Source organism: Sciurus vulgaris (genome assembly GCF_902686455.1).
Source record: "Sciurus vulgaris genome assembly, chromosome: 18".
NCBI classification, from domain to species: Eukaryota; Metazoa; Chordata; class Mammalia; order Rodentia; family Sciuridae; genus Sciurus; species Sciurus vulgaris.
Window position 1 is genome coordinate 32052066 of NC_136479.1, and position 27326 is coordinate 32079391.

The 27326-nt window shown below is 44.3% G+C and overlaps 1 protein-coding gene across 5 annotated transcripts; it reads left to right on the forward strand.

The window, feature by feature from the left end:
- ZSCAN25 (zinc finger and SCAN domain containing 25) lies at nucleotides 1-26711 on the forward strand. 5 transcript variants are annotated; one of them, XM_079121268.1, is made up of 7 exons: nucleotides 1-200; nucleotides 2728-3136; nucleotides 4202-4403; nucleotides 4988-5082; nucleotides 6215-6338; nucleotides 18743-18816; nucleotides 26467-26711. In XM_079121268.1, the coding sequence occupies exons 2-7, from the start codon at nucleotides 2750-2752 to the stop codon at nucleotides 26542-26544; spliced, it is 960 nt and encodes a 319-aa protein (XP_078977394.1). In that variant the 5' UTR covers nucleotides 1-200; nucleotides 2728-2749; the 3' UTR covers nucleotides 26545-26711. The 5 variants fall into 5 exon arrangements, with proteins under 5 accessions (XP_078977394.1, XP_078977393.1, XP_078977392.1 ...); XM_079121267.1 differs by lacking the exon at nucleotides 26467-26711 and having other exon boundaries at nucleotides 18743-18978; XM_079121265.1 differs by lacking the exons at nucleotides 18743-18816; nucleotides 26467-26711 and adding an exon at nucleotides 11179-14839 and having other exon boundaries at nucleotides 3-200; nucleotides 2704-3136.
- Nucleotides 26712-27326: the final 615 nt, after the last annotated feature.

The following is a 27326-nucleotide window of genomic DNA, read 5'->3' on the forward strand; positions in this document are numbered from 1 at the left end:
CAGCGCTCTCCACTCACTTCCGGTCCTCCGAGGGCACTGGCGAACCTGGCGCTGGTGCCGGGCTGTGGGTGAGCCGGGCCGGGCCGGGCCCGCGGCGGGCTGCGGGCGGCGGGCGAGGCGGTGGACGGACAGCGGGGCCGGGCTGCGGCGCGGAGGCCCCGCGAGTCGGGATCTGCACGTCCGCGCCGCGGTCGACTCAGGTAGGAGCCCGGCTGATCCCGCCCGGCCAGGCTTGGCCTAACGTAGGTCGTCCATGAACCCCGGGAGATCGCCAAGCAAGGCAGGACTCTTGGGAGAGCGAAAGTAATTAGGGTAGGACGTAGTACAGCCACCGAAGGAACGGCTGGAAGCGCGTTCTGTTTGTCAAATGCAGAAATGAAAGATGAATGAGGCTCTCTCTTGCCTACAGGGGGATCGGGTAGACGGAGCCACTATAAACCGTTGCATCTATAGAGCAGTAAATGCATTAGTGGAGTGAACCAATGCAATAGCTAGAAAGTCATGAAAGAGGAATTTGATGCAGCAGAGGAAATACATACGGTAGCCTGAAAGGTGAAATCGGTGGAAGAGTGGTGGTTAAGTGCACAAACGCCCATGTAGTTGCTTATTCTCTGCACTAATCCGGGTGATCTGTCCTAACAAACCGTTATCCTTTCCTGTTACTTTGGATTTGAGATCTGTCTCCCTAGCTTAGGGCTTCCCGACTTGCGCCCCCCCCCCCCCCCCCCCCGGAGATTAGTACCTCCAGTCTACTTCGAGCTTCTTTCTCAGGAGTACTTGGACTTAATCTGTCCCTTTTTAACTCCCCATGTTTTTCATATTACCAAGTATTTTGGGAGGCAGACCTTGGCATATATGTTGCTCCATTGTCTTTTTTTTTTTTTTAAAGACATTTATTCAGCATCATGATCAGACTTACATTTAGCAATCAACAACATGGGTGCAAAAAAAAAAAAAAGTTTACCTTTTGTTGGAATGCTTTACACTTTCCACAGAACAGAAACTAAAATAACCTGTCATACAATTAGTCATAAATACAATCCTTGGGTTTTTTTTTTTTTTTTTTTTCTTTTTTCCCCATAAACATGAGTATTGTCTAAACCATGTCCATTTTCTTTTTTAGGCCAAGCACACCATCACATTCAAACCACTAGCAAATTTGTTAAGTGTGCCTCCAAAATGTTTTGATTTTTGTCTGCTTTGTTACCACCCTGACCTAAAGACTTGCCATCCTTTGCTTGAACCTCCTGAAATACCACTTCCCTTTTTATGCACTCTATTCTTGTTGACACACAGGCAGTTTGACTTTTGTAAAATATGTAGCTCCCCCTAAATTAAGACATAAGTGTAAAGCCCATAATTCTTATGGTGGCCCAGACCCTGAGTAATCCGATTTCTGCTTGGCTCTGGGAACTTTTCTTATGCACCTCTGCCCCTCACTCACTCTGTTGAAGCCACACTGGACTTTGACTTGCTCTTGAACTTGCAGAGTTATTTCTAGCCTGGAATGATGTTTGAATGACTGGCTCACTCTCTATCCTCTAGGTCTCAACTTAAGTATGTTCCCTGCTGTTCCCTGCATGTTTCAAGGGTCATGTAATTAGAGCATTCTGACATTCTGAGCTGAAAAGTGCTAGATGAGCATAAAATTTTATAACTGTAATGGAATCCAAGCAAATAACATTGTAATATATAGTCTTGCTGCTGATACTGCAAAAAACAAAACAAAACAACAATAAAAACCTCTTCAAACTCAGGTCCATTGTCTCCACTAACAGTACCTTATTATTGCCTTTCTAGAACTTGTCCTCACTTGCAATTTTTATGTATTTTCTTCATTTGATATTTTCTGTCTGCTGCATTAGTATGAGTTTCAAGAAGACAGAGTCCTTGTCTTTTTCTTGTTTATGCATGCCTGGGAAGGTATGTATACTTACACACACACACACACACACACACACACACACAACACACACAGAGAATCATGCATTGCTTAATCATGGAGACACATCCTGAGAAATGCATTGTTATGTGAATATCATTGAATATGATGTCACAGACCTGGACCTTGCCTTATGATACAATAAGAGATGTGGGAAACACAAGATATATGAGATTGCTGCTGGCACAACACAGCATACTGTTTTATAGTATATAACTTTTTAATTTTAATAGTAGAAGGAGGGTACTCTGAATGGAGCAATTAAAAGTATAGACTAGTAAATACATGAGCTAATAACAGAGTTGTTTATTGTTAGTAGTAAGTAGGCTATGCTTTTACTAGTCAATGGAAAAATTTCAGGTCCATTATAATCTTGGGACCACTGTCATATATACCACTGTTATGTGGTATGTGACTTTGTGTGTGTGTTGAATGTATGTTTCCTTGGGTATTGAAAGAGTGGGTCCTGCTGACTAACGTAATTATAGTCCAGTTTATATTATTCCCTGATTGTTGTGTTGTCTCTCCACTGAGGTCTTAAGCTACTTTTGAGTGTAAGCTAACTCTTATGTATTTTCTATTTATTCTCTATCTAAGAGGTGCTTGGCAAATAGTTTCACTGACTTGGTTTTCAGGGCATATGTTTAGCCTTTTGAAAATGCATCATAGCAGGTCATTACCATGTTCTTTAGCAGAATGTTTGTCGATGTAGACACAGGTAGGATGGTCTGACCTTTCATGTGTCTTGTGTTCTCAAAAAGGATAATTTATGCTATCATTCTCAGTGTCCTGAGAGGGAGTGTGAAGATGCTTAAAGAGCGTTCAAGGATGGCGGAAGATCCTCAGCAGCAAATGGGAGTTCCTGTGGTGAAACTGGAGAAAGAGTTGCCATGGGGTAGGGCAAGGGAAGACTCTAGTCCTGAGACTTTTCGTCTGAGGTTTCGGCAGTTCCGCTACCAGGAGGCAGCGGGTCCCCAGGAAGCCCTCAGGGAGCTCCAAGAGCTCTGTCGCGGGTGGCTGAGGCCCGAGCTGCACACCAAGGAGCAGATCCTGGAGCTGCTGGTGCTGGAGCAGTTCCTGACCATCCTGCCCCGGGAGTTCTATGCCTGGATCCGGGAGCACAGCCTGGAGAGTGGCAAGGCTTTGGTGACCATGGTGGAGGACTTGACAGAGAATGCGCTGGAGGCCAAGGCGGTGGGTGAGAAGAGGGTATCCGGGTCTTTCTCTGTTGCCGTGGGAAGGGAGTTCTAAAGAATTGAGAGGTTTGAGGAAGCAGTGGGCTGGATGAGGCTTAGAACCTCCACTCTGCCTGGGGAACTTTCTGGAGAGTGGTGGGTTTTTCAGCCAGAAGAGCTGTTCCCTGGGAAGATGCTGGTGGGCCGATGGGCCTGGTGCTCCTGTTTAGGTATCAGGGCAGGGCCTGGCCCTGATTCCTTTGTGAGCCGCAGGCCCTAAGAAAGCAGTTGTGATTGTTTTTAGGGTCCCCAGCCCTGCCTTGGGGGAGATGCCTGTGGGAGTATAGGGAACCCAATGGTGAATATTTCTCCTAAAAGTTACCCATATCTGTGCTGTTTCCATGCTGACCACATCAGCTCCTAGGGCTCCTAGTGCTGTTCTGATGACATCAAGTGACTCTGCACCGTAAATGTTGCCCTGGGACTCTGGCCATGTTGCTGTCACTATGTGGTACAGTCACCTGATTCATGACTGGGAAAGGAGGGCGAGGGGCTTCATTCTGTGGCCCAGCCTCCCTCCCACACAGGAGCTTAAAAGTGGACCAGAAAGCACTTTGCTTTTGTGAGTGCGTCTCAGTGCGAGTCCTCCTGGTTGTTCCTGCTCTTTGTAGAACTGCTATTTTTCACTGGCTAATTCACTACGGTGTCTGGGCTTAGCAGTTTAAAAATTTTTGCTTTTACAACTAGGAAATTTATTTTCTAGTAGTGAGTATATTGTGCTTAAGTTCTCAGCAGGACAGTATTTGGGCTCTCTGTGATAGCATTCATGGGAAGTTTGATCAGTGTCAAGGCAGATAGAGGAACCCTTGTCAAATAGCATGGACAGAGACAGGTTGCTCAGGGCCTGATAAAAGGAATGTCACTTCCTTTTCACTTCCTCACTGATGTTGGAGGAAGAGCTCATCCGACTTTTCCTTCATCTCCCCTGAAGCCATAATGGTTCTCCTTTTAGGTTTTAATTCAACTCCCTTCAGAGCAGTCTTGACCAAGCCCCATTCTTATTGGTGTTGGGAATTTTTCTTAGGTTCCGTGCCACATGCAGGGAGAACAGCAGAAGACAGCCCTCAGCAGAGGTGCTTGGGAGCCAGGCGTCCACCTGGAGCCAGTGGAGGTCAAGCCTGAGTGGGGGATGCCCCATGGGGAAGGAGTTCAAGTCCTAGACCAAAGAACAGAAGAGCAGCTGAGTCAGGACCCTGGAGATGGGACGCAGGCCTTCCAAGAGCAGGGTAAGAAGATGCAGACAGCAAAGATGAAAGGGCATGGAAAAACCGCTCTGTGACCAACCCTCACCACCTCTGTCCTTCAGAAACCCAGCAGTAGATAAAACCGTTACCTGCAAGGTCTAATTCTGAATATTCCTGGTTATTTCCTTGACCTCAGCAGGAAACAGACAAAATCATGTTCTCTGCCTTGACTCTGGTTTCTGAAAGGCATGTCTGGAATCATTTCTTTTACTGTTTCTACTTCCTTCCCTCCTCATATCCCTTCTAGAATGTACCAGGAACCATGCAACTGATGGTGGAATATTTATTAAGTGGGAACACAAATCACACCTCTAAAAGTAGTATGTTACTTTTTTTGTTACTGAATCTCAAAGGAGTTATTCCTGAGTGTGACCAGGGAGCATGACAGGGTTGGGATGGTCTTCACTGCTGAGGACAGGGCAGGGAACACTCGGTGTGGGTCATTGTGGCACCAGAGCAATTTTCTCTGGAGTCTGCAGGTTTCTGAGGTTGTGTGTTTTGCGTGGGGGACACCTTTGAATCTGACAACAGCACTGATCTTTCTCCTGCTTTTTGTCTCTCCTCAGCGCTCCCTCTTCTTCAGTTGGGTCCAGGCCTCCCTCCAGTGAGCACCAGAGACCAAGAGATGGCAGCTGGGTTTCTTTCAGCAGGAGCGCAGCAGGTGAGCCATAATTCTGCCCTTTTGGAGATCCTGGTGTTGCTTTGGCTAATGTTTACCCTCCCTGGTGCTTTGCCTGAAGCGTCACTGCACAGCAAAGCGCCATCCAGAGAGTTGAGTCGCTTGGCCTCTCTAGCTCTGGAAACACAGCTGTGTCATTTTCTCTGTTTTGCTGTCATCCCCTGTTACTAATTTGCACCCAGTCTTATACCTGGACCTTAGACCACAGATTGACGTGTGGGTACTTCTCTTACCATGAGGAGGAAGACACTGAGACACTCCCTGTAGGTGTGACTCTGTTACCGTGGTTACCCAGAGATAGATGTCCTTTGTGGGTGCTTCTACTGCTCCTGCTCTGGAGATGTCTGCAGGGTGGCAGCTGACTCGGGGTGGGGCTCCTGGGGCCCTGAGCAGTGTCTCTGGGTCTGCACTTGCCACTCCGAGTTGGGGGCCCTGTTAATACTTGCAAACCTGCTGCACATGAGGATAATGGGATGCTCTCACCCCAGTTGAAGTCCCTTCCATAGGTGCCCAGTGTGACCAGGGATGCGAGATTCCCAGTGGGGCACTTTTCTGAAGGGGAGGAGTCTTAACTCAAGCACTTCCTTGAGAAGTAAAGGAATTATTTGGCAGAAAAAAAAAAAAAAAAAGAAGCAACTCATATCTTACCTATAGCTAGAGCCATATTTGGGCATTAAGTTTGGGCCATTCCCCATTCCTGTTTTCCAAGGTGGTTTGCAGGGTTGAGGAACCAATTGGTCAGACCCACCACGTCTGCCATGGAGCTTCTTCCTGGCGTAGTGAATGAGGAAATGAGAACCCATTCCTTTTAACATGGTGTCTTTCTTGAATGGGACTTGAGAGTGTGTGTGGCAGCTCCCAACTCTGATGCCTGAGGAGTGAGTGCAGGTGACTGAGTGGCGCTCGATGCTGAGCCGCTGAAGCAGAGACTCGAACAAGTCAGTCACTCACGGAACTGTCAGAAGGGGGTTGTTTCAGCTCCCAGGGCATCTAGAGGATGGCCTCCTGTCTTCTCGCTCTGCTCAGCCCTGTGTTGTCCCCTCTGTTGACCATGGCTGTAAGATGGCTCTTCCTTAGGGACTCTCTCTTCATCCATAGCACTCTGTTTTTTCAGGGGTTGGGGACTTTTAAAGACATGGCCCTAGCTTTCCCTGAGGAGGAGTGGAGGCATGTGACCCCAGCCCAGATTGACTGCTTTGGGGAATACGTGGAACCACAGGACTGCGGGGTCTCTCCAGGTAAGATGGTCCCCACCCTACACGTGAGAAACTGAGGAGTTTTGAAAGCTACGGATCAGGGATCTTGCCCTAACTCTGGTGCTGCTGACAAAGGAAGGGGATTTCATGGCAGGCGAGGAAGGAGCCCAGGCCAGCTAGTAAGCTGACTTGGTGCATTCCTGTGTCAGGAGGAGCCAGACAATGGAGCAGGAAAGCATGAGGCAGCTATTCTGGCTCTAATGAGACAGGTCAGTCGTTAGCATCCCTAGACAGCTGTGTGTGTCCCTAGCTGCCTGAGAGCAAGAGGAAGACAGCAGAAAAGGAGCACCTGATGGTACTCATTCAGAGGATGTTTGTTGAGTGCTTCCTGAATGCAGGCCCCATAGAGTAGCTTTGTATTGGGGCAGGAAGTGGCCTGGACTAACATACAGGAAAGTGTTGGCACATTTAGTGTGTGTGTGTGTGTGTGTGTGTGTGTGTGTGTGTGTGTGTGTGTGTCCGTGCATGTGCATTTAGAAATGGGACAGGTTGGTGTGGGCTTGTCATAGAGGAAGCAGATTCTTGCTGGTCCTGCCTTAGGTCCTGCTGGATTTGACCTGTGGCTGCACTGGGAGGGCCTGGCTGAGCCTCAGGAAACCTCAGGCCTCAAGCCTCTTGCATTTGTAAGATAGGAACCCGGGAGGAGGAAGGAGCAGGAGTGAGGGCCTGTGGGGAAGCCAGCAGAGGGCACTGCAGGCGTGGGGACCAGGGAGCCAGGAGCAGTGTGGAGAATCTGTGGATGAGAATAGTGGGAGAAGAAGAAAACGTGGCCGGGAACGACCTGCCCTTGTTCCCCCTAATTCTTTTCTTTTTCCTTTCACAACCTTGTAAATTGTGTATTGACCACTCATCTGAACAGACCCCACCTGACCTTTTCTTACCTTGAACTACACTGAGGGCTGAGCAGGAGGGTTGTGTGCTTCCTTCAGGGCACCAGAGACTCCATCCTGCCTCCATCACTTACTGACCATGACTGTGGGCATCTCACTTGGTCTCTTTAGGTCTCAGTTTCTCAGTCATGAAATGGGACTGACTATACATGGCCTTATGGCATTGTGAGGCCAAAATGTGTGGCAAACATGGTAGTGTTACATATTTTTATTATTGTACAAATACTGTTTTTTTGGGGAGAGGGGTTTGCTCAACTTTGATTTTTTTCCACATTTTGTGCATTATAGTTGTACACAATGATGGATTTGTTGTTACATATTTGCACCTGCCCACAATAGAACAATGTAATTTGGCCAGTATCACTCCCTGGCACTGCCCTCCCTCCCTCCCTTCCTTCCATCCCTGGTCCCTTTCCTCTCCTGATCTCCCTTGGATTTTTATGAGATTCCCCTCTCCCTTTCTTTTCATTTTTCCTCTCTAGTTTCCACACTGGAGAGAAAACATTTGACCCTAGACCTGAGTTTGACTTATTTTGCCTAACATAATGGTCTCAAGTTCCATCCATTTTTCTGCATTTTTCTTTATGGCTGAATAAAACTCCATTGTGCATATGCACATTTTCTGGACCCATTCATCTTGATGGACACCTGGTTCCATAGTTTGGCTATTGTAAATTGTGCTGCTGTAAACATGGGTGTGCACTTATCAGTGTAGCATGATCACTTTAATTCTTTAGGATAAATACGGGGTGGTATGGTTGGGTCATGTGGTGGTTCCATTCCTAGTCTTTTTTTTTTTTTTTTTTTTTTGCGGTGCTGGGGATCGAACCCAGGGCTTTGTGCTTGCAAGGCAAGCACTCTACCAACTGAGCTATCTCCCCAGCACCCAATCCTAGTCTTTTGAGGAGCCTTCATACTGATTTCAATAGTGGTTGTACTAATTTACAGTCCCACCAACAGTGTAAAAGTCGTTCCTATTTCTCCACATTCTCTCCAGCATTTATTATTTTTGTATTCTTGATGACTGTCATTCTGACTGGTGAGAGATGAAATCTCAGTGCACTTTTGGTTTGCATTTTCCTTATTACAAATGGTGTTGAACATTTTTTCATCTATTTGTTGGTCAGAACTTGTACAAATATTGTTAAGTGATTCTTTTATAAGGCAGTGAGTATTCATTCATGTATTTACCCACAGAGATTTGTCACTTACTATATGGCCAGTGTTTTACTGGTCATAAAAGAGTAAAAAATAAAATGCTTTCCTACAGGTCAGGGGAAGAGGCCAGGTGCATGTGACAATGGTCATTTTGGAATAGGGAAGAGCACCAGGTGGGGGGAGTTGGAGACTGGGCCCAGGGCCAGGTGATGTGGATGGCAAAAGATGCTCATGTATTTTACACAGAGGTACACAATTGTCACAATGTTAAGAATGGGGAAACTTCAGAGATAACTGTACAAAGCAGGGGCTCCTGTGGTGTGCCCAGACAGAAGTCCCTTAGGGATGTGCCTCTGCCAGTGACGTTGCTGTGCGGGTGAGGGTTCTGTCCTCCCACTCTCACATTGTTGCCTCCTCCTGGCTGTGTGCTGGTCCTCTCACCGGCTCTATGTTTCAAAACAGCCTGGGCACACATCCCTAAGTGTTTCTGCTGGGTGGCGTGGTGTGCCTCTGTCTGGGGCACATCACAGGAGCCCCTGCTTTGTGCAGTGATCTCTGTTTCCCAAGTGTACCATCTGCTAGCAGTGCCAACCTTCAGGTCTTCCTGGAATCAGTCCCCTGTCATCCCAGAACTCACAATGATAGCAGGGTGCAGCTGGGCCCAAGCTGCTGCTTTTGTAAAGAGGACAAGAGTCTGGGGTAACTCTTGGGCTAGGTGGGTTCTCAGCTCCTTTTCATGGCTTGGCCTGCCCTCATTAGAGAGTGACCAACTGCCAACCTTGTGGTCTGTATCATAAGTCAAGGGGACAAGTAGGATGGGATGTGGGGCTGGTGCGGAAATTTGGAGGCTGATTTGGAATAATGGGTGCAGAGAGTAGTGTGTACACACACCAGCTAGAGGCCCTGGGTGTGAAAGATGAGTGTTCAGAGGAGAGAGCGAGAGGATGGATAAGTAGAGCGAGGCCAGCTGAGGACTGTGGGCTCTTGTAAATGTCTGCAGTGTCAAGTTGAGTAATGTGGTGAAAGTGTTTTTGCAGCTGACCTCTGGGGTGGAGGATATAGGCATCAGGTGAGAGCCGAAATCAGGCTTGACAGTGGTGAAGAAGATGGTTCAACAAGGCGTGTCTCAGGGATTGGTCACAGATTGGCCAGAGGAGAGGAGGGAATAGAGTCAAGGAGGAGGCTGAGATCCTGGCTAGTGGACCTGAAAATTGGTGCTACTGTCAGAAGGAAGGGAAGTGTTTTCTTAATGGGGAGGGAGAATGGAGGGCTCTATCTGTTGAGTTGGAGATCCAGCAGGAGGGTCTCTGGAAGTAGCTTGGAACCAGTGCTTGGTCTGAGGGCTAAAATCATATCACCTACCATGGCATACTGTTGTGCATACAGGAACCTTCCTGAGTCTGCAATCCATTTCGAAGATGAATAAAGTAAGATTAATTGATTTTTCCAATCACATAGCTGTTGAGTAGCCAGTGCCATCTCAAAACCAGTTCTGACTGTTCAGTCCATCCTGTGTCCACTAATGCATCTTTCTTCTAATGTTTTCATTGCCTAGATATTTTATTTCCCTCCAGCTTTATATTTTAAACATTTACTGTAAAAACTTCCAAACATATAAAAAGACTAGTGTACAGTTAGAGTGAACACACATATTTTTTCTTTTTCAATAGTTGTTAACATTTGCCATGTTTATCTATAAAATGTGTTTTCAGAATGACTTTGAAATTGGAGCCTTTTTTTTTTTTTTTTTTTTTTTTTTTTTGTGGTGCTGAGGATTGAACCCAGGGCCTATGAGCATCCTAGGCAAGCACTCTACCAAATGAGCTATATCCCCAACCCATTTGGGGCCATCTTGATCTTTCATTCCTAAATCCTTCAACATGCATCTCGTAACAAGGACATGTGACCACCATTACCTCATGGTGTGGAGCTGTAATTAGTTTTTCATGGAGTGTATGTGTGGTATTTCACAGTGAGAATATTCCAGTCTGTTTACTAATTTGATTAAGGTTCATTTGGGTAGTTTCCAGTTTTGAAGTGTTATGACTAGGAAAACTGAAACTAAGTACAATGTATGGACTTTTGCTCCTGGGGAAATCTGCACATGAACTACATACTGTGTACATGTAATTTATATTTATTTTCTTAGGCGGAATTATGATCCTGGGTATGATAGTCTGGTAGCTGTGCCAGCAGAGTTGGTTTGCAGCTGGAACTTCAGTTACTGATTGGGCTCATTCCTTCAGCTAGCATCTCCCTGCCGCAGTCACCTGCCAGGCTCCCAGGGGGCTCAGATTAATGGCACCTGGTGAGGCAGAGGGAGCAGGGTATGTGGAATGGGTTTGTAATTATTTGGAGAAGGCAGAACATGTGGAGGAATGTAAATTAGCATTTGCAGCAAGGACTCATGTAAATAGGTACATAATAAATTGAGTACTAATTGAGGACATCAATGCAGAAGGGGTCAAGGGATGTGAATAACCAGGGTGTTTTTCTCAGGAAATCACTGAGTTAGATTTTGAAGAAAAGTCTGAATTATCAGACTTTTAAGTGAGAGAGTATTAAAATGTGGCAGACTATTCTGAAAAAGGCAGGGAGGTGGTAAGAGGTAAAGGAAGTTGTGAGTTTAGGATCCATGGAAGTAAAGGTGTTGAAGTTTTGTTACAGGGAGAGGAGAAGCTGCTCTTGGTGAGCCATGCTTGGACGCAGAGCTTTAACATAAATGGCCTTTGGTAGCTACCATGGACTCAGTCTTGATCTCTCTTCTCCTGTAGGCATTGGGAGCAAGGAAAAGGAGGCAAAACCCCAGCAGGAAGACCTTAAAGGGGTGTTTGCTGGACTGTCGTCTGAGAGGTTTGGGGAAGCTGCTGTCCCTGGACCTGGGCTGGGAGGAGCCTGTGAGCAGGAGCCTGGGGAATCAGGGAGCAGCCTGCCAGGACTTCCTGGCCCACAGCACAGTGTCCCCTTACCCGAGGATCTCAAAACCCATGGCTCCTTCTGGAAGCCTTTCCAGTGCCCTGAGTGTGGGAAAGGCTTCAGTCGGAGCTCCAATCTCGTCAGACACCAGCGAACCCATGAAGAGGAGAAGTCCTACGGCTGCGTGGAGTGCGGGAAGGGCTTCACCTTGAGGGAGTACCTCATGAAGCACCAGAGGACCCACCTGGGAAAGAGGCCCTACGTGTGCAGTGAGTGCTGGAAGACCTTCAGCCAGAGACACCACCTGGAGGTCCACCAGCGGAGCCACACAGGGGAGAAGCCTTACAAGTGTGGGGACTGTTGGAAGAGCTTCAGCCGGAGACAGCACCTGCAGGTGCACCGGAGGACACACACTGGTGAGAAGCCCTACACCTGCGAGTGCGGCAAGAGCTTCAGTAGGAATGCCAACCTGGCCGTGCACCGGCGTGCCCACACTGGGGAGAAGCCCTACGGGTGCCAGGTGTGCGGGAAGCGGTTTAGCAAAGGGGAGCGACTGGTTCGACACCAGAGGATCCACACAGGAGAGAAGCCCTACCACTGCCCTGCCTGCGGACGGAGCTTCAACCAGAGATCCATCCTCAATCGGCACCAGAAGACCCAGCATCGCCTGGAGCCCCCCGTGCAGTGAGGCACCACCTGGAGGAAATCCCTGCATCTTTCTGATGGGCTTGAGGGACAGCAGCGATGGCATGCAGAAAGGCACTCTGGCACATTTCCTTTCCATTGACCTCAAATCAGGCGGAGGACAAGGTTTATTGAGCTCCCAGAGGGCACAGTTGCCTGGGCCTCCTACCTAAGTGGTGCCTATGGTTTTTCTGGTAACCTTTTAGGGAGACAGAATCCTGAACTCTAGTTGAGGCTGAAATTTTTCTGGTCAATGGAGTGTTTGGACACCTCCAAGTCCGGTAGTAGGGGCAGAATTTTGTCAGTGGTTGGCAGCTTGAAACTTATTTTCCTGGGGACTCTGTCCTGCCTGTGAGATCATTAGCTCAGACTTGCCCCACGCTCGTCCATTTACAAATATTTATTAAACACTTTCTATGCTCCCGGCACCGAGAATACCATGGTGAATGAGCTGGACACAGAGGAGACCTTGTTGTCACAGAGGATTCCAGAGTGCGTTTGTGTTGCAAGGGTGTCTGTCAGTCTGCCAGCGTGCTCCCTGCTGGATCTCACTTCCGCCTCCACCCAGCTGGAAGCTTCTCTCAGGCAGCCTCCTTTATTCTGCTTCAATTTAGCCTCTTTTGTCTCTGACTGTAATATTCTACCCTGATCTGTAAAATTTCTCTATTCCAGCATATTCCTTGTACTATAACAACAGCTATTAGGGAAATTATTATTTTGCTATTGATCATGAATAAACATGAACATGTTTTTAAAAAATACTGCATTCTGTAAAAAGGCCTGATTAAATGAGTCTGAACGATGAACTAGTATTAATGCTCTATATCAATGGCACTTTATATGATACGTATAAAATGCTTTTCTATATGTTCTTATCTGATTCATTTCATAAGTAATTGGGCCCTGCAATGTGCCTGGACCTCTTCTGGTACTTGAGATACGTCAGTGACTATGATAGGGGAAAATCCCTGACTGTGCATATCTCATGTCTTAGTAATGCCCTTGATCTTCAGAATCTGTGGATATTCCCATGAGCCCTCTGGGTCTGGCAGGTTTTCTTGGTCCTGTTGGCTTATTGCCCTGGTTTGCACTCATCACCTACCTCTTACTGAATAGTCCCTGTCCTTCTCATCTGGACCCTTGTTGCCCAAGATATTTGGGGTCCTGAACACCAACTGGGGATGATGAGGTGGTAGTGACCTATTTTGCATGAGTACTTATTCAGGAAAACAAAGATGTTTGTAGGCATTTAAAACATTAAGAATAAGAAGCTGCAGTATTTGCATCTGTGTTTGAACTTTCTTATTATTTTGCCATTACAGAGGGTTTTCTTCCTGTTTAAGATCCTGCATAATGAGCATGGGTTGCACTGCAGCGACACTGTTATGCTGTGCCTTGAACACTGGCTGCTAAGTTTGTCTTTTGTCAACTGTGTGCCATTACAGTTGCAAGGTGTCGTATGTCTGATAGTGACTCCTAATGTCATTTTTTAAAAAATATTTTTTTAAGTTGTTGATGGACCTTTATCTTACCCATTTATTTATATGTGGTGCTGAGAATCGAACCCAGTGCCTCATGAATATTAGGCAGGTGCTCCACCGCTGAGCCCCAACCCCAGCCCCTAATGTCATATTCGTTGAGAGATTTTTTCCCATTTTACACTGTAAATGAGATAAGTGGTAGTGACGAACAGTTGCATTACACAGTCCACTTTGAAACATGTGCTTTCATAACCTATGTCTTGGCAGACCGCCATGGTGTTTAGTTTTAACTTAGCAAATGACCCTCCTGGTCCTCCTGGCTCATCTGCTGGGCCCACAAGACTGCACTAAACCAGGGTGTAAGTGTTACTGAGACGTCCACATGGGTTACTGCTGTTCCTGAGTAACAGAGGTCCATGTGAAAAATCAGCCTCCCCTAACCCCCCAATTCTCAGATAAGTCAGGCAAGATTGCCAGCCCCCTGCTAGCCAAACCCAGTGGGAGGCTTCTGGCCCTCAGGACCCGAGTCCTGAGACTTGAGTGTGGCCTTCTCCGGAAATCTGTGTCTCAAAGCCATGCAGGGACCATGGAGACCACTGCATCAGTGTCTGTATTTACTTGGATTAGGTTTGATCATGTACTTAGCTGACCAGGCCTCTGGGTTTTCAGCAAGTTGGAATCTCTGGAGAGAAGCTTCAGAATGAGCTGAGCCTTGCCGTCCTGCCCATTTGGCCTCTTCCATGTCTGCTCTGAGGCCAAAGCACGTAGACAATGTCTCCAAAAAGCCTCCATTAAAAGAGATTTTTTTCCATGGAATTGTAGAAATCTCGTTTTTTATACCCATTGAAATGTCAAATATTTTGTTGTTTTCTGTACATTTCTGTTCTTTAGAAACTTTTCTTTTTCATACCTCTATTTATTATCTATAAATTTTCTGGAAGTCTAGGAAGTGTGAAAGAAAGCTCAAGAGAAATTTTCCATCGGGAAGTTAATGATCTTATATCTTGGGGCAGAGATGGGGTTCACCACTAAGACATAGTGACTTTTCTCCAAAAGTGGTTATCTAAAATTTTGAGCAATTTAAATAAAAATCTAATGGGATTGCCAGTCCTCAGAACTTCCTTGATACTACCTTCTTTCTTTTCATAGGAACTGTTTTATAATAGGAGATTTTAAACATATGTAAATGAAGTCTCATGTAGTCATAATTTGACTTTATTATAAACACATAGCCAATCTTGTTTTCTCTACCCACTCCTTCCTCCCTATCTTCTTCCTTCACTGAAGTGTTCTGGAGCACATTCCAGATGTTTATAAATATTTCAGTGTGTGCCTTTAAAAAGTAAGAACTCTTAAAAAAAAAAAAAAAAAACCCACAGTACTATTACACCTAAAAAGGTGAACAATCTTTTAATGTCAAAACATATTGATTTTTAAAACATATTGATTTTTTAAAATCATTATGTCAAAACAATGATTTTTAAAAACATACTTTAAAAATACAATTTGTTGCTTTGTCTTCTAAATCTCATAATCTATAGTTTCCTGTATTTCCTTAAAGTTTATCATTGAGAGAACTATTATCTATACTATAGCCTTTTAAAATTTACATTCTGAATTTTGTTATTTGCATACCCCTGACATTATTTAACATATTTCGCTGCCCTCTGTATCAACTGGAAACCAGATTTGTCTTTCCCATTTTGGCAAGAACACATTACAATGGTGGCCCATATGGCTATTTCTCTTTATATGATGTTAGGAGTCTAGATCATACATTTCATTAGTAATAATGACAATTATAAACTACTTAGGTTTATAAATAAAGTAGAGTACTTTGTTAGGAAATTAGCCTTCTTTAAAGCTCAAGTCTGTCCAAATTGTCTGACAGCGCAGACTTGGATGTCTCTGAAGGTATTAAAACTTCTCTTAATCCAATGGAAGCCTTGGATCAAGTTGTCATTCTGTACGAATAAGAGTACTGTGAGCACTTCTGGGTATTTCTGGGAAGGCAGATTAAAAAAGGACCAGATCTTAACAGGTATGTGTTTTAAAGGAAATGAAATACATAAAAGCCTCCAGACAAATATATGTAAGATCAGTGTTACAGGTACTCCATGATCCTGCATTGTTGAAAAAATGCAGTGAAACAAAATCTATCATTGGAACAGAAGAAAAACATTTCCCCTGTCCTATCTGGAGTGAGAATCTCTACTTCACGGAAGAGGTGATTTTTTTTTTAATGTCGGCAAATGACAGACCCTAGAAAAACTATAGTCTGAATCTCCAAGGAACACTTAAATTTGGGGATGTTTATCAAATATTCACTCTAGGGTTGAAAGCATGAATGCTTTAGCTGATTTTAGCCAATCGTGAGTTTTGGAGATCCTTCAGTGGAGGTGAAGGAGGAGATGGTGAGTGAAAGTAATTTTTGCTTTCAGGATTTTGTTGTTATTTATTGCCTACATGTCACCTCCTGGGATGGACTGTTCTGGTTTCTGAGTTTGTGACTGATGAACCCCAGATATATACAGTCACAGTCCCTGTGACTTGGCTTTGGTACCATGAACTTCTTTAGAAGCTGGGAATTCCTGGGCCAAAATCATTGCTTCTTCTAGGAACTATTCTCTTTTTTACTGCAAGGTGAATGTCACCTGAGTGCCCTCCTTTGCTTCTCATGGTTGCAAAACTGGAGAAAATTCAAGAATGATGTTAAATTGTCCATTTCAAACATTTCCTGTATTTTCTCTCCTTTCCCCTCTGACATCTCTGAATACCAGCTGCCTGCTAACCGTCACAGTGAGAGACAGCCTGGTTTCATTAGATGCCTGTCAATTTGTTCTGTTAGAGATGCATTCAGTATAATAATCGGTCTTCCTTTTGTTTCTGTTTCCAAGGTATGTGGAAGTAAGACGTAGAGTGTTGGGGGCTGTGTTATGTTGGCGGCGCCAGGATGGCGCCTGATCACATCGGCAGCGAGGAGGTTAATTGACATAAGCACACTCAGGTGATTTTCTCCTCCACGCATACAATGTATGTGCATGTGTTCTTGAGCACTAATTGCCTGCTCTGAGCGTCTCGCCTAATCTTTGCGTAAGAGGCGTGGCCCTGCTCTCCGCCTCCTGGAGGTGATATAAGCGTAGGCGGAGCGAGACAGAGACACAGCAGCCATTAGCAGGAAAACAGCAGAAGAAGACACACGCGGCAGCAGCGAGTAGGGGCAGCGGCGGAAAGCAGATCGAGGACCGGAGAACTGAGACGCATCACTAGGGCACCTTGGGTGGACGTACCCTTAGTTCACAGGATGCAGGACTTTAAGGTGTAGCAAGTCTCTTCCTCTAAGCTCTAAGCAAAGCTTGTCTTTCTCTCAAAGTTTCTCTCTTAAGCAAAGCCTCTTTCTCTCTGATAAGCGGGCTCTCTCTCTCTCCTCTCAAAGCAAGTAAACCTCATTTCCTCTATCCTCTATAAACAAGCAAGAAAGCAGTGCACTAAAGAGAAAAATAGAAGTGCCTCAGTTTCCACTCCACCACCCATAAGACCCGTGCAAGTTGTTGCTGCAAGTGGTGACAAATATCCACGGATTTTGGAACTGCGAAGAGCCAGTGACAGTAGAGTCCTATAAAATACAGACAAACGTGGGGATAAGTACCCTGGAAACTTCCCTTGGGTAGACTTGTTATGGCCGAGGCACCCTGCTGCATGAGGTCAGTGTCAGCCCAGTGTGCTGATATACAGCTCTCTGTAGTAAAGCCTTTGGGGTCTGATCCTACCAGGAGCCCCACATGTCACCCAGTGCTGAAGTCCACAGTCTGAATTGGGTTGAGAATGTCAGCCATCGCAGCAGCTGCTTTCTCCAGACTTTGATGTCCCAGGGACTTCCAAGATCACTTTCTGTTCGGTGTCTGGTTAATTCCCCTCTTCTCTTCCTTAGGTTTCCCCTTACCTGTATGATATGTGTGATTCAGATCCTTCTAATATATGCTTATAAATGCAAGCTAGTATCTCCTTCCCACATTGATAGACTTTTAGTGAAACTCCTTTATGTCAACTTTGAATTTATTATGTGTTTTCAAAGATGGGCTAGAAGATACAGGGTAGCAGATTGGGGAGTGATTTATGCTCAGCTTTCTAATTATTTTTTTTCCTACTTCCTCTCCAAGTGTAGAGTTTTTGTTTTGTTTATTTCGAACCAAGACTTTTTTTTTTTTTTTCTTTTTGATGCCAGGGATTGATCCCAAGGGCACTTAACCACTAAGCCACATCTCCAACCCTATTTTAATATTTTATCTAGAGGCAGCTGGTTTGCTTTAGAGTCTCACCAAGTTGCTGTGGCTGGCTTTAAACTTGAGATCCCACCTGAGCTGCTGGGATTACAGGCATGTGCCCCCACCTCTGCCTCAGCCAAGGCTTTTAAATTGAAGTGTTTATGGGTATTTCCTTGTCTAACTCATTATACTGACTTTGAAGAAGTGATGTGGGATCTTTTTAATCCGCTGTTTCCCTTTGGGCTATGCATTTAATGCTTTTGGTAGGATAATCTGAGCCATTGCAATAGCTGCTTCCTTTGGGAACAGCTGGAGGTTTGCTGAGAGCAGCACAAGAGGTATAATTATGCTTTTATGGTAAAAGCAGGTGAAAAAATTCTTTGCCTCTTCATACCCCTTCTGCCACCAGTGCTCAGGTTTGCTGGGTTGGTGTGGCCCATAACAGGACCAAGAGGCAGTGGCAAGAGTGCACAGGGCTGGATCTCCTGTGGTCCGATCCTCAGTGCCTCTTGCCACATTTAATACTCATGAACACGGATCTAATACCTTTGTTGATTTTGAGATAATTTAATTTTTTTTGCAGTGCCGGGATTGAACCCAGGGCTTTGCACTTGCTGTGGCAGTGTGCTACCCCTGAGCTGTACCCCCAGCTCTGATACTGAAATATTTTCAACATACAAAGGAGAATGGTATAGACAATACCCATCTGTGCTAGGCTTTATAAAAGTTGCAATGTTATTTCTAATTCTGATCTCTTCGAAGATCTATTTTGCCTTTAAGTATTAATTCCCTGATTGGCCCAGGTTACCCTTCATTTTATGAAGACTTCCGTGGCCTCTGAGGTCAGAATCCTGAGCTTGAACTTGGAGTTAATGCTGTGCACTAGGCATAGGGATCATGTAACGTCAGGATCAAAGTCTGGATTTCTGGGCATGGCTTCAGGTACACAATCTGGCTTCTGAGGCTTAATCAGCTCTGTTTTCCCATCACAGTTTGTATCACAGATCCAGAGATGATTGAAATGATGCTGGTGAGAGAATGCTTTTCTGCCTTCACAACCCAGCTGGCAAGCAGCTATTTTTTAGAAATGTTAACTCTTAACCAGGTGTGGTGGTGCATGCCTGCAATCCCAGCAACTCAGGAGGCTGAGGGAGGAGGATGGCAAGTTCAAGGTCGACCTCAGCAACTTCGAAATGTAATACTTATTTATTAAATTTTTATTTTGAAATAATTATAGTTTCACAGTAAGTTTCCAAAAGAAGGTAGAAGGTTCATGCTGTTTTTTCCTAAAGCAATGACTTGTGTGAGCATAAATATAATATATTCCTGTTGAGAGAGTAGCAAGAAACTGGCATGGACTCAGTCCACAGTTTATTTTCATTTCATCAATTTCATGTGACCTTATATGACCTTTATATGTGTGTGTGTGTGTGTGTGTGTGTGTACCACTAGGCAAAATAATTACATGTGCTCATTGGTGTAAGGTACTAGTTTACAATCCCGCCCACAGTGTAAGTGTTCCTTTTTCTCCACATCCCCTCCAGCATTTATTACGGCTTATGGTGCTGGCGGCCTATCTTAAAGGCTTTCCTCCTGATGGTATTCAGTGCCGTCTGTGGCTGGGCTGAAGTTGTACAGGTTGAGTTCCGTCCAGGGAGGCAGGCTTAGGTGTGGAGTCTGCAGGGTGGCAGCTCAGCGTGGTCTTCTGCCAGCAATTTGAGATCAGCTCTGCCACTCCTGCCTGGCTTAACTCAATCAGATTTTCTTTAGATGGACCTTCATTTTCTTCATCTATTTATATGCGGTGCTGAGAATCGAACCCAGTGTCTCACCCATGCTAGGCAAGTGCCCTACCCCTGAGCCACAGACCCTCGTCCGCTACTGTCGTTTCTGAAGGTTTTTCAACTTGGCCTCTCCCTCTTTCTACTTTTGTTACCCCTCCCGAGCCCTCCCTATCAGGGTTGGGGCTAACTTATTCTTTCCTGTTTTCTGTTCCAAGAATTCCTGGGACCCTTCAAGTCTCTGACAGTCCCATGTTGTGTCTTAGTGTGTTCCTTCTGCCACCAACTCTCGAGTCAGTTGTCTTTTCACTGTCCCAGTTACAGGCTGCAGAGGAGAAGAGATCTGCCACCTTGTTCCACTCTGCCCTCTTCAGCCCCACTCATGATATTCTGTTGAATCAAAATCTATTTTGTCTGATATCAGCATAGCCACTCTTATTACCACGTGGTTATGATCTGGATCCCACCCTTACACTTTCAACCTTTGCCTGTCCTTAGGTCTAAAGTGAGTGGACTGAAAGCAGAATATAGTTGGATTCCCTATTTGATCTGTTCGGCTAATGAATGTCTTTAGGTTAGAGAGTTTAATCTATTTACATTTAAGGTAATTGCTGTTAGGGAAGAAGTCATGGTCGTACTTTTGTAACTGGTCTTCTGCATTTCTTTTAGATTTTGGGGCTCATTTCTTCCTTCTGGTCTTTCTTTGTGTTTGATTAATATTTTTAATGACAAGTTTGATTCCTTTCTATTTACAAAGCCGCTCTGGGGAAGTGAATGGGGCCTGGGCCTTAGACACTTGGCATCACCTTCTCCTGATCTCCATTCCCACCTCTGGTGGTGGCCCTGCTTGAAAGAGGTGATGCAAATGGTGAGCGTGGACCCTTCAACTGACCTTGGAGGCTCCCTCAAGCTGCTGTCAATTCCTTCCAGCTTTGTCTTTTCTCTGTCTGGACACGTCCCTCTGCTCCAGCCTGGCAACTCTGCATGTCATTTCCCTGCAAGGCTGTTCCGCCCACCTCCCTTCCCAGGAGCCTGTCCAAAGACAGAGGTGCAGGCCTTTGGAAAGAGCTGGAGCAGGCGGTGAGGGCACTATCAACAGCTGGCAGGCAGCCGGGAAATGCTGAGCTTGTAAGCTCAGGCCCTCGTTGCCCTCCGATTGGATTATCACGCACTCCTGAGCTCTCTTGCAAGGCATGGTGCTTGGTGGTGGAGAAATAAAAGTTTTATTTCTACCAATATTTCCAACTCCTTGTTGATGAATTTCATTCTCCCAAGAGGTTATATGCTCCAGTCAGAATGGGCCAAAATGATGTAGAGCCTTCTGTTCCACATCAGTTGGAGTAGGCAATTTCAGTTCCACAACAGAACCCTGAAGATCGTTTCCATGCTGGGGGTTCTCCCATGACTCAGTTCCTGAGGGAAGTCTCCAAATGCTTGGCTGAGGGACAGGTGGGACGTGCCAGGGGATTCATGCCCAAATGAGCAAAACTTCTTTATGAGAAGGTGGTAATTGGTGGCAGAAATTCTAGCTTCCTGCTCCTCTACCCCATTTTGAGTTGTGTTTTACATCAGAGGAGCCTCGGTTGGAAGGTCCCAGTTGCCCACAGCAGTGACCTGCTCATTGTCATGCACTGTCTTTGTTTCCTGGGTTCCTTGAGTCACATCTCCATTCTTTCAAAATGCCTCCTGGTATTACCTCTCCAATAAACTACTTATATCCAAATCTTTGTTGCGTGGTCTGTATATGGGGAAACTGGGACAGAGAGCCCTATTATAAACTAGGGGTTTTACATGCATTTTATCAGTTAAATTGCATGTAAGCCAAGAAGCAGGCATCAATTTCTTTTTAGAGATGAGCATGCTGAGGTTAAGAGGGGTTCAACAGATTCCCCAGAGTCACAGAGTCTCTTTTTATTTTTGGGGTACCAAGTAAGTATAGAGTCAGGATTTGAGCAAGCATTCTTGTCCTCCATTCCAGGTCAGGTGAGACCCTCTGGATCAATTCTCTGCATCAGTGTGTGATCCTGGACAGACACCTTGGCTGTTCTTTGTGTAATTTTCAATGGCTTTCCCCCAGTTTTTGTGCTAGTTATTCTCTTTGCCTAGGATGATCTTCCTTCAGAGTACCTCTGTGTCAGTGGGTCCCTGAAACCATGCTCAGGTTCAAATCTTTTCTACAGAACTCAGTAGAGCAGTAGCACTATCAGTTATAGTTTATTAAAGCAAAAAAAAATCTTGTTCATATATATATATATATATTTTTTTTCTTTTTCCCTGAGGATCATCATGTAGGCATGGAGCACCATGTGACTGACTGGTTCTTTGGTCTACAGCTTCAATAAAAGTCAAACTGATAGAGCATGGTCTAAGACCTGCATCCTAAATTACCTTATTAGCAAAATTTCTCAGGCATACTGAAGTCCCTCCAGATATACTAATATACTCTTACCAGGAATGATTTTCCAAGAGCAAAAAGGTTGTCTCCCAGTAAGTGGCCATGACCCTGTGGGCAGGGCTTGGGTCTGCAGTGTGAACCCATTATTGCCTGCTCTCACAGCTCTTTTTTTATTTTTGGGGTACCAGGGTATCAGGTGCACTTGACCACTGAGCCACATCCTCAGCCTTCTTTTCTATTTTATTTAGAGACAGGGTCTCACTTAGTTGCTTAGTGCCTTGCTTTTGCTGAGGCTGACTTTGAACTCATGATCCTCCTGCCTCAGACTGCTGAGCTGCTGGGATTACAGGTGTGTGTGCCACTGCCATCAAAACTCAGCACAAACATGAGCTCCTTGGAAAGGCCTTTGACAACTAAAGTAATCTGGATTACTATCCATTGCTTTCTATCACTTTCCATTGGTTTATTTTCCTCCTTAATATTCTGACCACTGTATGTTTTCTAGCCTGTTTATCATCTACCTCCCCTGTCTAGAATGTAAGCTTCCAGGGAGTAGAGACTTTATTTCTCACTCTCGCAGTCGTATCTCAAACATTTCAGCTAATGATGCTGGGATAACTGAGTAGCCACAGGTGAAAGAATTAAGTGTGGCCCTTCTCTCACCCTTGGTACAAATCCTACCTCAAGCTACATCAAAGATCTGTACAGCTACACAGCTCTTAGAAGAAAACCAACAGAGATTACCTCACTATTTGAGATGCTCAATATCAACATTTTCCCAAAAAGTTTATAAAGAGGATGAAAGAAAATCACCTGGGGGGCTGGGGAGATAGCTCAGTTGATAGAGTGCTTGCCTTGTAAGCACAAGGCTCTGGGTTCGATCCCCAGCACCCAAAAAAAGAAAAAAAAAAGAAAAAGAAAAAAAGAAAATCACCTGGAAGGTACCCAGAAGGTAAAATGAGGAAATGGTATGGCAATGGTCACTGTTTGTTGATACACCGGACTGAATTCATAGGTTTGTGCTCTTCCCTCTGTATCTTATTAAAGATACATAGAGAACTCCAGGTTTGAGCAGGAGACTGCTTACATTTGGGGGGAAGACTGAAGGTAGGGTTTGCACAAGTCAATATGAGAATGAGTCACAGAGATAGAGTTTAGCATTTAACAATTGGTGTGCCATGGCACAAGTACTGTTGAAACAAATACTTTGTTACTTTTCCTTTCCTTCAAAAAATCGTCCCAAAATATAAATCACCACTCAACTATTATGTATTCTGATATTATAATGTCCCTATGTCTCATATTGGCAAAGAATTATTTCTGCAGGTCAGGGAGCCAGGATGGGTACTTAAAGTCTGCTGAGGACTTTGTAGCATTCTAGGAGTGTGGGAACATTTGCAGATGCTTCCACCACACCTGGTCATGAACTGTGGAAATGGCAGAAGATAAATTCATGAGGCCATTGGTTAAAAATAAAGGCAGGAGATCAGAAAGGAGTAAAATCCATTCCTGTCACAAGCAGGTGTGACAGGGAAAGTAGCCCACCACTGTCTGCCCAGGAGTTTGGAAGCCAGGGAAGCTCAGAAGCAGGGACAGCTAATACCAGTAGCTATTGGACACCATATCTGGTTCTCACTCAGGGAATGTCCTACTCTCCAAAATTTGTAGATGGGTGTATTTGTCGAGCAGTGACTTAGGCAACCCTAGCCAGACTTCTGGACATACAGGAGCCACATTCTCAAGAATTTTAATTCTGTACTCCTGATTTACTCTTGACCACATGGTTGTCCTTCTGTCTTTAAAATTTCTGTTTTCAGCACCTGGTGAATCTTCTTCAGCTGATGATGAAATCCAGAATTCCAAAGATGTGGAGTCCTATAGAGGTAACCAAGACTGCTTTAGGGTCTACTAATGGGAAGCTCAGAGGGAGGGATTATTCAGGAGGTGTTTTTCAGTAGAGAAGATGTTTTAGTCAGCTTTTTCGCTGCTGCAACTAAAAGACTCGACCAGAACAAAGTAGAGGAGGCAAAGTTTATTTAGGAGCCCATGGTTTCAGAGGTCTCAGTTCATAGACAGCTGGCTCCATTCCTCAGGGATCGAGGTGAGGCAGGATATCATGGCAGAAGAGAGTGTCAGAGAGAAGCAGCTGGCATGATGATCAGGAAGGAGAGAGAGAGAGAGAGAGAGAGAGAGAGAGAGAGAGAGAGAGAGAGAGAGAGAGAGAGAATATGAGAGATTCCACTTGCCAGATACAAAATATATACCCCAATGACCCACCCCCTCCAGATGCACCCTACCCACCTTCAGTTACTGCTCAGTTAATCCCATCAGGAGATTAATCCACCGATTGGGTTAAGGGTCTCATAACCCAGTCATTTCTCCTCTAAGCCTTGCATTGTCTCACACATGAGCTTCTGGGGAACACCTCACATCCAAACCATAACAGAAGCATTTCTGCCAAATTGCAAAAACACATTTTGATGTTACATGTGGTAGCCAGAGGCACTTTCTAGGAGCACACAGACACATAGGTATATTCACAGCTAAAGGGCCACCAGCAGCAAGAGTATCATACCTGTAAATTGTCGGTGGTATTGGGTCACCTGCATCAGAACAAAAGCTGACTCAGTCTCATCCGGACCCACTGCATCAGACCTTCTTCCTGGAAACTTGTATCTGGACATTTGGTCGGGAGGTAGACTGTTCCAATTGTGATGATGGTCACTGGGAATGCTTGGTGAAAGTTTTTCACTAGCTTCACCTACTGTGAGGTCTTATGCTTCCCTTTGTAGTTAATCAACATCTTGTGTTTTCATAGCCTTTGTGACTGTGTAAAGATCCTGTTTGTGTTCATACTTTCATATACTAGTTTTATCATTGTTGGTTGTTTTTTGACCAAGTCCATTATTTCTACGATGGCTGCAGAATGGCAACTTTCAGATTCCATCATCTCTTCTACATTTATGTGTTGGTACCAAATGCAAGGGAAGTATTCATTCCATTATTACCTATTTGTTTACATTTGATTATTTATGTCAGTGTGATCTTATGTAGCCCAATTTTGTCTCTTATTTTCATTACTTAGCTTTTCAAATTCTTTTAGGTTTGTCCACCAAAAGCCCTTCTTAAATGTGGTCAACTGGATCATTTCTTTTGGAGAATTTTAGATTTTTTTTTTTTGGTACTGGGGATCAAACTCAGGGCCTTGCACTTGCAAGGCAAGCACTCTACCAGCTGACTATCTCCCCAGCCCAGATTTCTGAAATACACTATTTTTTTTTTTTAGAGCACTTTTCTGTTTGCAGCACAATTTAGGGAAAGTGTAGAGTTCTCTCCTATACTCTTGTCCTGATGTATGCATACCTCCCCGACTCCAGCAGCCTCACTGCAGTGTGCACGTGAGGTAACTGATGAACCTACACTAGCACATTATCACCATCCCAGCTCTGTATTCCATTGGGATTCACTCTAGTCTTGTGCATCCTTTGTTTTTTGAAAAATGTATAATGATGCACCCTCTTCTGCCTTAAAGTAACATTCACAGTATTCTGCATCCATTTCAACATTTACTATGTAAGTAATGTCTTGCTTTCTGGTGGAGGATACTCCAGGGTTCTTTTCTCTTTCATCAGACAGCCCTGGAGTCAGCCATTTCTTCAAGGAGCCCTGGTTCCTTTTAGAGAGAAATGGTAGTTAGAAATCAAAATCTTAGCTCTCGACCCATTCCTTCTTTTACTACTTTAATGTCACACATTAGATAAGGATCAGTTACTACTCTTTTTTTTTGTTTTGCTCTGTAATTTATGTACATTGTGAGAGTACCCATTTTGAAGGGCAGGTACCCAGGGTCTTCAATTACCTGATGCTTTGTAGTCCTGAATATGCATATGCAAATCATCACATTTCATGAAAGCTCAGACTTCAGCTTGGTGGACCTAGGGTGGAGAGTGGGTTTCTGTATTTCTTTTTTTTTTGGGGGTGCTGGGGATTGAACCCAGGGCCTTGTGCTTGCAAGGCAAGTACTCTACCGACTGAGCTCTCTCCCCAGCCCCTGGTTTCTGTATTTCTGATAAATTCCCAGATGTTGCTGATGCTGCTGGTCCATGGATCACCCTGAGTATCTAGAGTTTCTCAGTAGTCCTATACTGTCCCCTTACATCTGTTCAGATGAAAGATGTTTTAATATTCCATACAATGAAGTTTCACCTGAGAAAATCTCTTAACAATTTTCCATCTATGCTTTTTAAAATTTTTATTTTTAATTTTTTTTAATTTTTAAGTTTTACAGATTGCATTTTGATTCATTGTACACAAATGGGGTACAACTTTTCGTTTCTGTGGTTGTACACAATGTAGATTCACACCAGTCATGTAATCATACATGTACCTTGGGTAATGATGTCTGTCTCATTCCATCTATGTTTTAGGTAGAATAATTTTAAAATTTCCTGAGGGACTGTCACCCCACATTTTATTTATAGCTAAAGTAATGTTATGATTATTCAAGGGGCTTAATGACATTACTATGTATGTTCAACAGAAATGCTGCCTCCTGATAGCTGTGGTGGCAAGTGAGGCTGTCTCTTCACCAAGACCCGAAGTACTGGCTGCAACTTGAGGAGTTCTGCCCTGAAAGGTACAGGGCCCCCAAGAAAGGAATCCCCCCTGAACTAGGTTGGTTCAAGCAAGTCCTGACATCTCTTAGTATAGATGATGTAAATGTGATTATTGCAATCTATGTCTTTTTAGAATTTTTTTGTAAAAAAATAAGATTTTGTTGTTGAAACTAAACACAATTTATACCAAAAAGGAAAAGAAAAAGAAAAAGAAAAAGAATGAAAAAAAAAAAAAAAAAAAGGGAAGGGTTGCTCATCCAGTCCCAACACCTTAAGATAAATTCCATTAATAAAATGATGTAGTCTGGGGATGTGGTTCAGGGGTCAAATATTTGCTTGGCAAGCTCTAAGCCCTGGGTTTGTTCCCCTGCACTGCAGAAAGGATCGGTTGTATTGAATATATTTCTATACACACAAAAATTTTTAGTATCTAGAATGATATCACACTTTACATATGTTTTGAATTGATGCTTACTTTGCTTTTAGTAAACTATCCATGGTTTCACTTTAAATATATATACCCCTAAATTATATATATTATAATTTATTTTAATTTTTAATTTTTCCCATTTTCATTATTGCATTATAGTTTTACATATTGATGGGATTTGTTGTTATATATTAATATCATATATATTTTATGTACATATATATGTGTGTGTATATGAATTTTTTTCTTGGTGATTGTATGCATCTTTCATAACTATCTTATTTCAGGTGTTTATGCTTTTTACTTCTTTCAGGTGTTCTGTATTGTTTCCTTCATTCTTAATGTACCACCACT

Bases quoted from the DNA above. Each gene is read 5' to 3' on its own strand.
- ZSCAN25 (XM_079121265.1), top strand. From the start codon at position 2,750: ATGCTTAAAGAGCGTTCAAGGATGGCGGAAGATCCTCAGCAGCAAATG. The intron at 5,083-6,214 runs GTGAGCCATAAT...CTGTTTTTTCAG, and splicing joins TTTCAGCAGGAGCGCAGCAG to GGGTTGGGGACTTTTAAAGA. The intron at 6,339-11,178 runs GTAAGATGGTCC...CTTCTCCTGTAG, and splicing joins GGACTGCGGGGTCTCTCCAG to GCATTGGGAGCAAGGAAAAG.